The sequence below is a fragment of the Leptodactylus fuscus genome, chromosome 4, assembly GCF_031893055.1.
Source record: "Leptodactylus fuscus isolate aLepFus1 chromosome 4, aLepFus1.hap2, whole genome shotgun sequence".
NCBI classification, from domain to species: domain Eukaryota; kingdom Metazoa; phylum Chordata; class Amphibia; order Anura; family Leptodactylidae; genus Leptodactylus; species Leptodactylus fuscus.
This window is the reverse complement of record NC_134268.1, coordinates 142,550,821-142,563,662: the sequence shown is the minus strand read 5'-3', so window position 1 is coordinate 142,563,662 and position 12,842 is coordinate 142,550,821. Positions and strand designations below refer to the sequence as shown.

General features: G+C 41.5%; 1 protein-coding gene across 1 annotated transcript in view; it reads right to left on the bottom strand.

Annotated features, from left to right (window-relative positions):
• Positions 1 to 12,548, bottom strand: part of PPP1R17 (protein phosphatase 1 regulatory subunit 17) — a 31,964-nt gene extending 19,416 nt beyond the window's left edge. Inside the window, exons 1-3 of the mRNA XM_075271167.1 lie at positions 12,450 to 12,548; positions 11,561 to 11,713; positions 8,537 to 8,686 (exon numbers count right to left, since the gene is read on the bottom strand). Of these exons, the coding sequence (XP_075127268.1) occupies positions 8,537 to 8,686; positions 11,561 to 11,713; positions 12,450 to 12,528 (382 nt within the window). The 5' untranslated portion in view covers positions 12,529 to 12,548. The remainder of the gene's footprint in view (positions 1 to 8,536; positions 8,687 to 11,560; positions 11,714 to 12,449) is intronic.
• Between the last annotated feature and the right edge of the window lie 294 nt (positions 12,549 to 12,842).

The window sequence follows — 12,842 nt, the reverse complement described above, 5'->3', positions numbered from 1 at the left end:
AGGTGCCGCAGTTGCCATCAGGTCCAGGAAGGCGGGAGTTTCAACAAGCCGGAACGCCAACATCTCCTGGGCCAGCAGTTTAGCGATGTTGGCGTTCAAGGCTTGCGCGTGTGGGTGGTTAGCAGTGTATTTCTGCCGCCGCTCCAATGTCTGAGAGATGGTGGGTTGTTGTAAAGAAGCGCCTGATGGTGCCTTTGATGGTGCAGGAGAAGGAGATAAGACAGGAACAGGGGAGGATGAGGGAGAAGTCAACAAAGTGGCGGAGGCAGATGAAGTGGTGTCCTGGCTCGTCCTCTGGAGTGCATCGCCAGCACAGTCAGCAGTGGCAGTGGCAGAGGCAGAGGCAGAGGCAGTGGCAGTGGCGTGAACGGCAGGCGGCCTTTGTCCTGCCGTTGCTGCCTGCCACTGATTCCAGTGCTTGGATTCCAAATGACGGCGCATTGAAGTGGTGGACAGGTTGCTCTTCTCAGAGCCCCTAATCAATTTCGAGAGGCAGATTGTGCAGACAACACTATATCTGTCCTCGGCGCATTCCTTGAAAAAAACTCCACACCTTCGAGAAACGTGCCCTCGAGGTGGGAGTTTTTCGGGGCTGGGTACGAACTGGAACATCTTGGGAGATTCCGGGTGTGGCCTGGCTTCGCCTAAGCTGCTGACCTCTGCCTCTGCCTCTAGCTACCCTTTTTGGTACTGCACTTGCCTCAACATCCACACTACTTTCCCCGCTTGACATCCCCCCTGTCCAGGTCGGGTCAGTGTCCTCATCATCCACCACTTCCTCTTCCAACTCCTGTCTCATCTCCTCCTCCCGCACAATGCGCCGGTCAACTGGATGCCCTGACGGCAACTGCGTCACATCATCGTCGATGAGGGTGGGTTGCTGGTCATCCACCACCAAATCGAACGGAGATGGAGGAGACTCTAGTGTTTGAGCATCTGGACACAGATGCTCCTCTGTTAGGTTTCGTGGAATCGTGACGTGGAGAGGCAGGTTGAGGGACAATGAAAGGAGCGGAGAACAGCTCTGGGGAGCAGGGACAGTTGGGGTTATTGTTCTGTGAAGCTTGGGAATTTTGGGAGGAAGGAGGACAAGACTGTTGGGTAATAGGAGGAGAGGAGGCAGAGTCTGACTGGCTGCTGGACAATGTGCTGTAAGCGTTCTCTGACAGCCATTGCAAGACCTGTTCCTGGTTCTCGGGCCTACTAAGGTTTGTACCCTGCAGTTTAGTTAATGTGGCAAGCAACCCTGGCACTGTGGAGTGGCGCAATGCTTGTTGCCCCACAGGAGTAGGCACGGGACGCCCTGTGGCTTCACTGCTACCTTGCTCCCCAGAACCATTCCCCCGACCTCGCCCACGGCCTCGTCCACGTCCCTTTCCGGGAGCCTTGCGCATTTTGAATTCCCAGTTAGAAATTGGTACTATATACCAGTAGCAAAAATTGTGGGTGCACGTAACCCCAATATATTCTTTGAATTCCCAGTCAGACAATGGCACTATATACCAGTAGCAAGAAATGAGGGTATTTATAACCCCAATATATTCTTTGAATTCCCAGTCAGAAACTGGCACTATATGGCAGTAGCAAGAAATGAGGGTATTTATAAACCCAATATATTCTTTGAATTCCCAGTCAGACAATGGCACTGTATACCAGTAGTAAAAATTGTGGGTGCACGTATCCCCAATATATTCTTTGAATTACCAGTCAGAAACTGGCACTATATGGCAGTAGCAAGAAATGAGGGTATTTGTAACCCCAATATATTCTTTGAATTCCCAGTCAGAAACTGGCACTGTATACCAGTAGTAAAAATTGTGGGTGCACGTAACCCCAATATATTCTTTGAATTCCCAGTCAGACAATGGCACTATATACCAGTAGCAAGAAATGAGGGTATTTATAACCCCAATATATTCTTTGAATTCCCAGTCAGAAACTGGCACTATATGGCAGTAGCAAGAAATGAGGGTATTTATAACCCCAATATATTCTTTGAATTCCCAGTCAGACAATGGCACTGTATACCAGTAGTAAAAATTGTGGGTGCACGTATCCCCAATATATTCTTTGAATTACCAGTCAGAAACTGGCACTATATGGCAGTAGCAAGAAATGAGGGTATTTGTAACCCCAATATATTCTTTGAATTCCCAGTCAGAAACTGGCACTGTATACCAGTAGTAAAAATTGTGGGTGCACGTAACCCCAATATATTCTTTGAATTCCCAGTCAGACAATGGCACTATATACCAGTAGCAAGAAATGAGGGTATTTATAACCCCAATATATTCTTTGAATTCCCAGTCAGACAATGGCACTGTATACCAGTAGTAAAAATTGTGGGTGCACGTAACCCCAATATATTCTTTGAATTCCCAGTCAGAAACTGGCACTATATGGCAGTAGCAAGAAATGAGGGTATTTATAACCCCAATATATTCTTTGAATTCCCAGTCAGACAATGGCACTGTATACCAGTAGTAAAAATTGTGGGTGCACGTATCCCCAATATATTCTTTGAATTACCAGTCAGAAACTGGCACTATATGGCAGTAGCAAGAAATGAGGGTATTTGTAACCCCAATATATTCTTTGAATTCCCAGTCAGAAACTGGCACTGTATACCAGTAGTAAAAATTGTGGGTGCACGTAACCCCAATATATTCTTTGAATTCCCAGTCAGACAATGGCACTATATACCAGTAGCAAGAAATGAGGGTATTTATAACCCCAATATATTCTTTGAATTCCCAGTCAGACAATGGCACTGTATACTAGTAGTAAAAATTGTGGGTGCACGTAACCCCAATATATTCTTTGAATTCCCAGTCAGAAACTGGCACTATATGGCAGTAGCAAGAAATGAGGGTATTTATAACCCCAATATATTCTTTGAATTCCCAGTCAGACAATGGCACTGTATACCAGTAGTAAAAATTGTGGGTGCACGTAACCCCAATATATTCTTTGAATTACCAGTCAGAAACTGGCACTATATGGCAGTAGCAAGAAATGAGGGTATTTGTAACCCCAATATATTCTTTGAATTCCCAGTCAGAAACTGGCACTGTATACCAGTAGTAAAAATTGTGGGTGCACGTAACCCCAATATATTCTTTGAATTCCCAGTCAGACAATGGCACTATATAACAGTAGCAAGAAATGAGGGTATTTATAACCCCAATATATTCTTTGAATTCCCAGTCAGAAACTGGCACTATATGGCAGTAGCAAGAAATGAGGGTATTTATAACCCCAATATATTCTTTGAATTCCCAGTCAGACAATGGCACTGTATACCAGTAGTAAAAATTGTGGGTGCACGTAACCCCAATATATTCTTTGAATTACCAGTCAGAAACTGGCACTATATGGCAGTAGCAAGAAATGAGGGTATTTGTAACCCCAATATATTCTTTGAATTCCCAGTCAGAAACTGGCACTGTATACCAGTAGTAAAAATTGTGGGTGCACGTAACCCCAATATATTCTTTGAATTACCAGTCAGAAACTGGCACTATATGGCAGTAGCAAGAAATGAGGGTATTTGTAACCCCAATATATTCTTTGAATTCCCAGTCAGAAACTGGCACTGTATACCAGTAGTAAAAATTGTGGGTGCACGTAACCCCAATATATTCTTTGAATTCCCAGTCAGACAATGGCACTATATACCAGTAGCAAGAAATGAGGGTATTTATAACCCCAATATATTCTTTGAATTACCAGTCAGAAACTGGCACTATATGGCAGTAGCAAGAAATGAGGGTATTTGTATTCCCAATATATTCTTTGAATTCCCAGTCAGAAACTGGCACTGTATACCAGTAGTAAAAATTGTGGGTGCACGTAACCCCAATATATTCTTTGAATTCCCAGTCAGACAATGGCACTATATACCAGTAGCAAGAAATGAGGGTATTTATAACCCCAATATATTCTTTGAATTCCCAGTCAGACAATGGCACTGTATACCAGTGGTAAAAATTGTGGGTGCACGTAACCCCAATATATTCTTTGAATTCCCAGTCAGAAACTGGCACTATATGGCAGTAGGAAGAAATGAGGGTATTTATAACCCCAATATATTCTTTGAATTCCCAGTCAGACAATGGCACTGTATACCAGTAGTAAAAATTGTGGGTGCACGTAACCCCAATATATTCTTTGAATTACCAGTCAGAAACTGGCACTATATGGCAGTAGCAAGAAATGAGGGTATTTGTAACCCCAATATATTCTTTGAATTCCCAGTCAGAAACTGGCACTGTATACCAGTAGTAAAAATTGTGGGTGCACGTAACCCCAATATATTCTTTGAATTCCCAGTCAGACAATGGCACTATATACCAGTAGCAAGAAATGAGGGTATTTATAACCCCAATATATTCTTTGAATTCCCAGTCAGACAATGGCACTGTATACCAGTAGTAAAAATTGTGGGTGCACGTAACCCCAATATATTCTTTGAATTCCCAGTCAGAAACTGGCACTATATGGCAGTAGCAAGAAATGAGGGTATTTATAACCCCAATATATTCTTTGAATTCCCAGTCAGACAATGGCACTGTATACCAGTAGTAAAAATTGTGGGTGCACGTAACCCCAATATATTCTTTTAATTACCAGTCAGAAACTGGCACTATATGGCAGTAGCAAGAAATGAGGGTATTTGTAACCCCAATATATTCTTTGAATTCTCAGTCAGAAACTGGCACTGTATACCAGTAGTAAAAATTGTGGGTGCACGTAACCCCAATATATTCTTTGAATTCCCAGTCAGACAATGGCACTATATACCAGTAGCAAGAAATGAGGGTATTTATAACCCCAATATATTCTTTGAATTCCCAGTCAGACAATGGCACTGTATACCAGTAGTAAAAATTGTGGGTGCACGTAACCCCAATATATTCTTTGAATTCCCAGTCAGAAACTGGCACTATATGGCAGTAGCAAGAAATGAGGGTATTTGTAACCCCAATATATTCTTTGAATTCCCAGTCAGAAACTGGCACTGTATACCAGTAGTAAAAATTGTGGGTGCACGTAACCCCAATATATTCTTTGAATTCCCAGTCAGACAATGGCACTATATACCAGTAGCAAGAAATGAGGGTATTTATAACCCCAATATATTCTTTGAATTCCCAGTCAGACAATGGCACTGTATACCAGTAGTAAAAATTGTGGGTGCACGTAACCCCAATATATTCTTTGAATTCCCAGTCAGAAACTGGCACTATATGGCAGTAGCAAGAAATGAGGGTATTTATAACCCCAATATATTCTTTGAATTCCCAGTCAGACAATGGCACTGTATACCAGTAGTAAAAATTGTGGGTGCACGTAACCCCAATATATTCTTTGAATTACCAGTCAGAAACTGGCACTATATGGCAGTAGCAAGAAATGAGGGTATTTGTAACCCCAATATATTCTTTGAATTCCCAGTCAGAAACTGGCACTGTATACCAGTAGTAAAAATTGTGGGTGCACGTAACCCCAATATATTCTTTGAATTCCCAGTCAGACAATGGCACTATATACCAGTAGCAAGAAATGAGGGTATTTATAACCCCAATATATTCTTTGAATTCCCAGTCAGACAATGGCACTGTATACCAGTAGTAAAAATTGTGGGTGCACGTAACCCCAATATATTCTTTGAATTCCCAGTCAGAAACTGGCACTATATGGCAGTAGCAAGAAATGAGGGTATTTATAACCCCAATATATTCTTTGAATTCCCAGTCAGACAATGGCACTGTATACCAGTAGTAAAAATTGTGGGTGCACGTAACCCCAATATATTCTTTGAATTACCAGTCAGAAACTGGCACTATATGGCAGTAGCAAGAAATGAGGGTATTTGTAACCCCAATATATTCTTTGAATTCCCAGTCAGAAACTGGCACTGTATACCAGTAGTAAAAATTGTGGGTGCACGTAACCCCAATATATTCTTTGAATTCCCAGTCAGACAATGGCACTATATACCAGTAGCAAGAAATGAGGGTATTTATAACCCCAATATATTCTTTGAATTACCAGTCAGAAACTGGCACTATATGGCAGTAGCAAGAAATGAGGGTATTTATAACCCCAATATATTCTTTGAATTCCCAGTCAGAAACTGGCACTGTATACCAGTAGTAAAAATTGTGGGTGCACGTAACCCCAATATATTCTTTGAATTCCCAGTCAGACAATGGCACTATATGGCAGTAGCAAAAATAGTGGGTGTATATAGCCCCAATTCTATTGCTAGGGGACTTGCAGGGTATTTCTGGGGTGAAGGTGGGGGGGCACACCGTTGGAACGGGTATCGGGGGTATATATCGGGTATACGGGAATACACTGACAGTGTATTCCATTCAGGATCCTGGGAAAGCTGGGTTGCGGCGATTGAGCCCGTCAGTGCCACGTTACACTGACAAGCTTCTCCCTGGAATTTAGCTCTTACAAGAGCTGTTGTGGTTGTCTTCTCCTTCCTATCCTAGCCTGTCCCTGCCTACCCAGAATCTAAGCCCTAGCTAGCTGGATGGAAACCTCCGTCCTCGGTGAATTGCAAGCTCAGAATGACGCGAACCTGGGCGGCGCTGTTCTTTTAAATTAGAGGTCACATGTTTTCGGCAGCCAATGGGTTTTGCCTACTTTTCTCAACGTCACCGGTGTCGTAGTTCCTATCCCACCTACCCTGCGCTGTTATTGGAGCAAAAAAGGCGCCAGGGAAGGTGGGAGGGGAATCGAGTAATGGCGCACTTTACCACGCGGTGTTCGATTCGATTCGAACATGCCGAACAGCCTAATATCTGATCGAACATGAGTTCGATAGAACACTGTTCGCTCATCTCTAATGTACAACTGTGTGCAGATGCGCATATCTAATCCTCTGGAATGTGGAACTGTGTGCAGACGCGCATATCTAATCCTCTGGAATGTGGAACTGTGTGCAGACGCGTGTATCTAATCCTATGGCGTGTACAAATGTGTGCAGATGCACGTATCTAATCCTCTGGAGTGTGGAACTGTGTGTAGACGCCTGTATCTAATCCTTTGGCATGTGAAACCGTGTGCAAATGCACGTATCAAATCCTTCAGTGTGTGGAACTGTGTGCAGAAATGCGTATTTAATCCTCTGGTGTGTGGGACTGTGTGCAGACCCGTGTATCTAATCCTCTGGCATGTGATACTGTGTGCTGATCTGTGTATCTAATCCTCTGATGCATGTATCTCAGTTTGGATATCAGTGTTGTATTGTGCATGTGGAGTGACCGTGTGTATTGCAGTTGGAATATGAGTGAAAGACTTGCAGGTTTGTATTGGCTGAGGGGGGGCACTGTATTTGGAATGCTGTATCTCAGCAACGGTACGTCCGAGCGAGTTGGAGTCTCGTCTTAAACCTTCCCGGATACCTGAAGTATCTCTGTACCAAATTTGGTGAAGATCGGTCCAGTCGTTTGGTTCGCATTAGAGTACAGACAGACAGACAGACGGACAGACAGACAGACAGACAGACAAGAATTCATTTTTATAAGATAGGGAGATTACAGGACTATTAGTGAGAATCTCTTGTCTGGGTCACAACAAACAGCTTGTATCTTCAGTTACAGGTATTTTATTGTATATTATTGGGTTGTATAAGTGTCCATTTATGAGCAAAAATAAGATACAGTATATTTTTAATTCTTCCCATTAGTTATTTTTTTTTCTAAATATATTGCAGCCTATATTAAAGGGGTTGTCCCATCACAAGGATCCTATCTATACTGCTTGTTAATGTGGATGTAAGACTTTTCCTAAATACACTGCTTCAGCAAAACTGCTTTGTTTGTCCACTGTCTTACTTTATTCAATTCTTTGTGGCCACAGCCCGACTTATCTGCTCATGAGTCAAGTGATGTATCTGCTGCTCTCAGGGGGGAGGGAGGAGGTGCTAAGTGCACGGGAGCGAGCCTGTGTATCTAGCTATTCCTGTGTCTACACCACGTGACCTAGCTTCCTGCACTCAGATAGGGGAGAGGAGCTGCTTTCATTTCTTCTGTTCTCCCAGTTATCAGGCTAGCTAATTCAATTGTGTTCATTATGGCAGAGACAGGCAGTCTCTGTATGTAACACAGAATGGAGTTGCTGCCGCCTGTACTTCATAGTCCAATATGGGTGGGCGGAGCTACACATGAATTTGGGGGTGGGGCTAAACGGCAAGTTGCGTGTGAAACCCCGCCCACCAAATGATGCAAGAAACCAGGAAGAAAGAAGATTTTACAGGAGTGAAGACTGGTGAGTGTGCGAGGTGGGAATACCCCTTTAATCGGAATAAGTAAAGAGGCTAAGAATTGTAGGAACACCAATGCAACTAACCATTGTGAACAATCAGTCAAAGTGGTAAAGTACAGAAAGCACAACGTTTCCTTTTCGAAACTAAAATCTAATGTTTGGACAAGGATAGTCCTTCAACTTATGAGTTTCACACAAAGGTTTTTTAGGTTTACAATGATATTAGTACAGTGAGCAGTCATACCTATTGTACCTGGGAGCAATGGCGAAGTGTGCAGTGCAGGTGTATCTTTTCTCCTTGGTTTTCTCAAGTCTGGATCTTTATTTATAACAGAAGGAACTTGCATATTCTTTTGTTGTTTTTCCACTTCATCAAACTTTTTTAACAGTAGCTCTGAAAAATCTAAAACACTTACTGGTATTATAAAGCAAAAGTGTTACCAATAGAAATACCAAATATGTAGTAGACTCATTGCTTTAGAAAGATCATATGCTCCTTCCCAGGCAAGCAGTATATGCACAAAAAACATAAATGTAGATATTTTAGTAAATTTAGTGAAAAAGAAAAAAACTGATATATCACATGGTCATAAATATTCAGACCATTTGATCAGTATTGAGTATTTGCACCCTTTTGAGCTTGTACAGCCATGAGTCTTCTTAGGAATGACGCAACAAGTTTTTCACATCTGGATTTGGGGATTCTCTGCCATTCTTCCTTGCCATTCCTCTCCAGTTCCTTCAGGTTGGATGGTAAACGTTGGCGGACAACCATTTTCAGGTCTCTCCAGAGATGCTCAATTGGATTTAGGTCAGGGCTCTGGCTGGGCCAGTCAAGAATGGTCACAGAGTTGTTCCAAAGCCACTCCTTTGTTATTTTAACTGTGTGCTTAGGATCATTGTCTTGTTGGAAAGTGAACCTTTGGCCCAGTCTGAGGTCCAGAGCACTCTGGAAGAGGTTTTCTTTCAGGATATCTCTGTACTTGGCCCCATTCACCTTTCCTTCAATTTCAACCAGTCATCCTGTCCCTGCAGCTGAAAAGCACCTCCATAGCATGATGCTGCCACCACCATGTTTCATTGTTGGGATTGTATTGGGCAGGTGATGAGCAGTGCCTGGTTTTCTCCACACATACCGCTCAGAATTAACAACATAAAGTTCAATCTTCGTCTCATCAGACCAGAGAATCTTATTTTTCATAGTCTGGGAGTCATTCATGTGTTTTTTGGCAAACTCTATGTAGGCTTTCATATGTCTTGCACTGAGGAAAGGCTTCTTTCGGCCACTCTGTATAAAGTCTCAACTGGTGGAGGGCTTCTATCTCCCTACTGCATCAATGGAGCTCAGCCACAGTGATCTTTGGGTTCTTCTTTACCTCTCTCACCAAAGCTCTTCTCCCACGATTGCACAGGTTAGCTGGACGGCCAGGTCTGGGAAGAGTTGTGGTCATCCCAAACGTCTTCCATTTAAGGATTATGGAGGCCACCGTGCTCTTAGGAACTTTGAATGTTGTAGAAATTCTTTTGTAATCTTGGCTAGATCTGTGCCTTGCCACAATTCTGTCTCTGAGCTCCTTGGGCAGTTCCTTTGACCTCATGATTCTCATTTGCTCTGACATGCACTGTGAGCTGTGAGATCTTACTGTATATAGACAGGTGCATGTCTTTCCTAATCAAGTCCAATCAGTTTAATTAAACACAGCTGGACTCCAATGAAGGAGTAGAACCATCTCAAGGAGGATCAGAAGGAAATGGACACCATGTAAGTTAAATATGAGTGTCACAGCAAAGGGTCTGAATACTTGTGACAATGTGATATTTCAGTTTTTCTTTTTTTAATACATTTGCAAAAATATCTACATTTGTTTATGCTGAGTGTACATTAATGAGAAATAAAATTACTTTTTACTAATTACTAATTAAACTTTTTTTGATTTTAGCAAATGGCTGCAAAGAAACAAAGAGTGAAAAATTTAAAGGAGTCTGAATACTTTCCATACCCACTGTATATAATATTCAATCAACTTAAGTCTAGTTGGGACCACCCTGGCTAAGAAAGGTCCCATGGACTGTAGAGCTCAACTTTGATGATAGTATGTGCTGTACACCCTCCCTTCAGTTCGATCAGGTGACCAGTCCAGTTCTTTTATAGCATATGGGGGGGAGGGGGGGGGGCGGGATCTGCGATTGTGTTATGTTCTTGCTACTTCAACTCTGTCATGTCTCTCCTATCCCCCAATTTCCTGTTTGTCTGGTGGTCTCTCCTGGTGTTAAATCTTAGTATTTCTTCCTCACCTCTCCCTCTTTCCTGCTCCTGCATAGAAAACTTCCCACCTTTCCTCCTCTTTATATAGGTTTTTAGTTCTTATTCGAGTTGTTTTGTTCTGATTCTTTTTTCCTTTTCGTGCTCAAGTTGTTTCTTTCAAGTCACAGCTGGCAGTGCGTGGAAGATAAAGTCACCAGGTTCAAGGCGGACGTGCCTACTAGGAGTCCAGTGGCCGGCACACCCCATCATACCCTTACCCATATGTTTACAAGTTTTTGAAGTATGCTTTGTCACGTTGGTTAATTACAATTTTAAGTAATTTATGATTAATTAATAAAGTCGTGACCAACCACTGTCCACTAAAAGTTTCAACTGTTGTAAATCCCAGCAATTCCCAGCAATCCCAGCAATTCCCACCTTATTCTATTTTGTACCATATTACAATAAAAATACTAAAGAGAGTCTGTCAGCAGTACATTGCCTAGAAACCTAATGCCAGTAGGTAGAAATGATGCTATAGTTATCAAATATGCCTTAGTTACTCAGCTTTAGAGCCCAATTTAAATTGAGGATGTATTTATGAAATGATTTGCATATGTACTATGTATTCAGCCATAGACTCAAGGGAAAAGCGCGTCTCCCATCATTTGTATATGAATAAATCAGCAATTTAAATGAAAATTGGGCTTAAAGATTTATAACCAATTTACAGCTGACAGGCTTCCTTTAAGAAATCTTTCGGTGTTCTAGGAGATCATCTATATCCCCTCTTCTTCTCCACAATATTCAGTGCCCAGCTGTAAGACAACTAGCTGGAGAAGTTTCCCCTTTGTCCTGTCTACAAAAGGGCAAATATCAGACTTTTCCCAATAAAAATGAGATGCTATCAGAAGATTATCCCCTAAGTTCTCTGCAGCATTTCTTGTGCAGAAAACCCTACAGACTAACAAACAGTAAGGCCGAGATGATCTCCTTTCTTCTGGTAGTATTTATATTTAAGTCATCCTTTACCTGGAATAAATGGGGGCTTATGGAGGGCTGGCGTGTCTTTTCTCCGTGGTTGCTGTAAATCCATTTCATTGTTCTGGGAAGCAGGAGCATTTTTTCCTTTTCTCACTTTCATCTGAATATCGCATTTCCTCATCAGCTGCTCAGAAAGGTTGTCTGGAAATAATGAAAATATATATTTATTATGAATACATTGCTAAAAAGGAGATTTTACAGATCTGGCAAGGTAATAGGTACTTCAGATAGCCTGTACATCAAATACTTAATTTATCCTAAGATGAAACTTAATATACATAATATTAACCACGTAGTCACTAATATGCCTTTTAATGATGGTCACTAAGGCGCTTTATTTACATACATGTCTTTTTATATGGCATATGAATCAGAGCCTGGCATGGCAGTTCAGTACAGGACAAGGCTGCTGTTTGGCAGTGTACTTACACCCGCTCTTAAAACCTAAGGTCAGAAAAGGTCTGATCCGGAGCATTTATTTAACCCTTTAGATGCCTCCGTCAACAGTGATTTAAATGATCTTGTAGAGAGGTCGCTTCATGTTGTTATACATGAATGTGAGTGTTTATAGCAATTTTTACCCCATTCATGATTGTTTAATGAATAGAAAAAAAATAGAAATGAACCAAATATATAAATAAATATGCTATTTCTTCTTCAATATGGTTTGTCAGTCACACTGTTTCCCTTCCCATGAGAAGAAACCTTAGCTATTACATTCCCATCTGGCGGCAGGGCTATTACCAGAAATCAAGCGATATCAGATTTCTAAGTTTCAGCAGAATGAATCATTGTCTTCTGTGATCATGGAGACTGTGGATGACTCATGGATGTATCTAATGAAGTACAAGTCATAAGAACCAATAATGACATTTACCTAAAAGCTTACAGTGCTGTTCTTGCTTATCCAATATGTCTTCAGAGAGAGCCAGCGGCGACACAAATTCTGTTGACATAATTGAAGCGTTCCTTCTCCTTTCTGTGAAAATGTATAGAAAAATTTAATTAATTAAATATATGAGAAACATGATGATCTGTTTTTAGAACATTACTAAAATTCATAGAAATAGTTTATCATCCAAAAGTGATGAACAGTTTAATATTTAGATAGACAAAAAGACAGATGACATCTAAAAACAACATGCAGAAAAGGGGTAGCACTCCAACCACGCAGTGCAAAAAAGAGTGTTTTTAGTCATGTATACAGTGATATTTTGACTGTTAGATAGACAGAAAGATAATATGCGATGTCAGATACTAAAAATGTTTA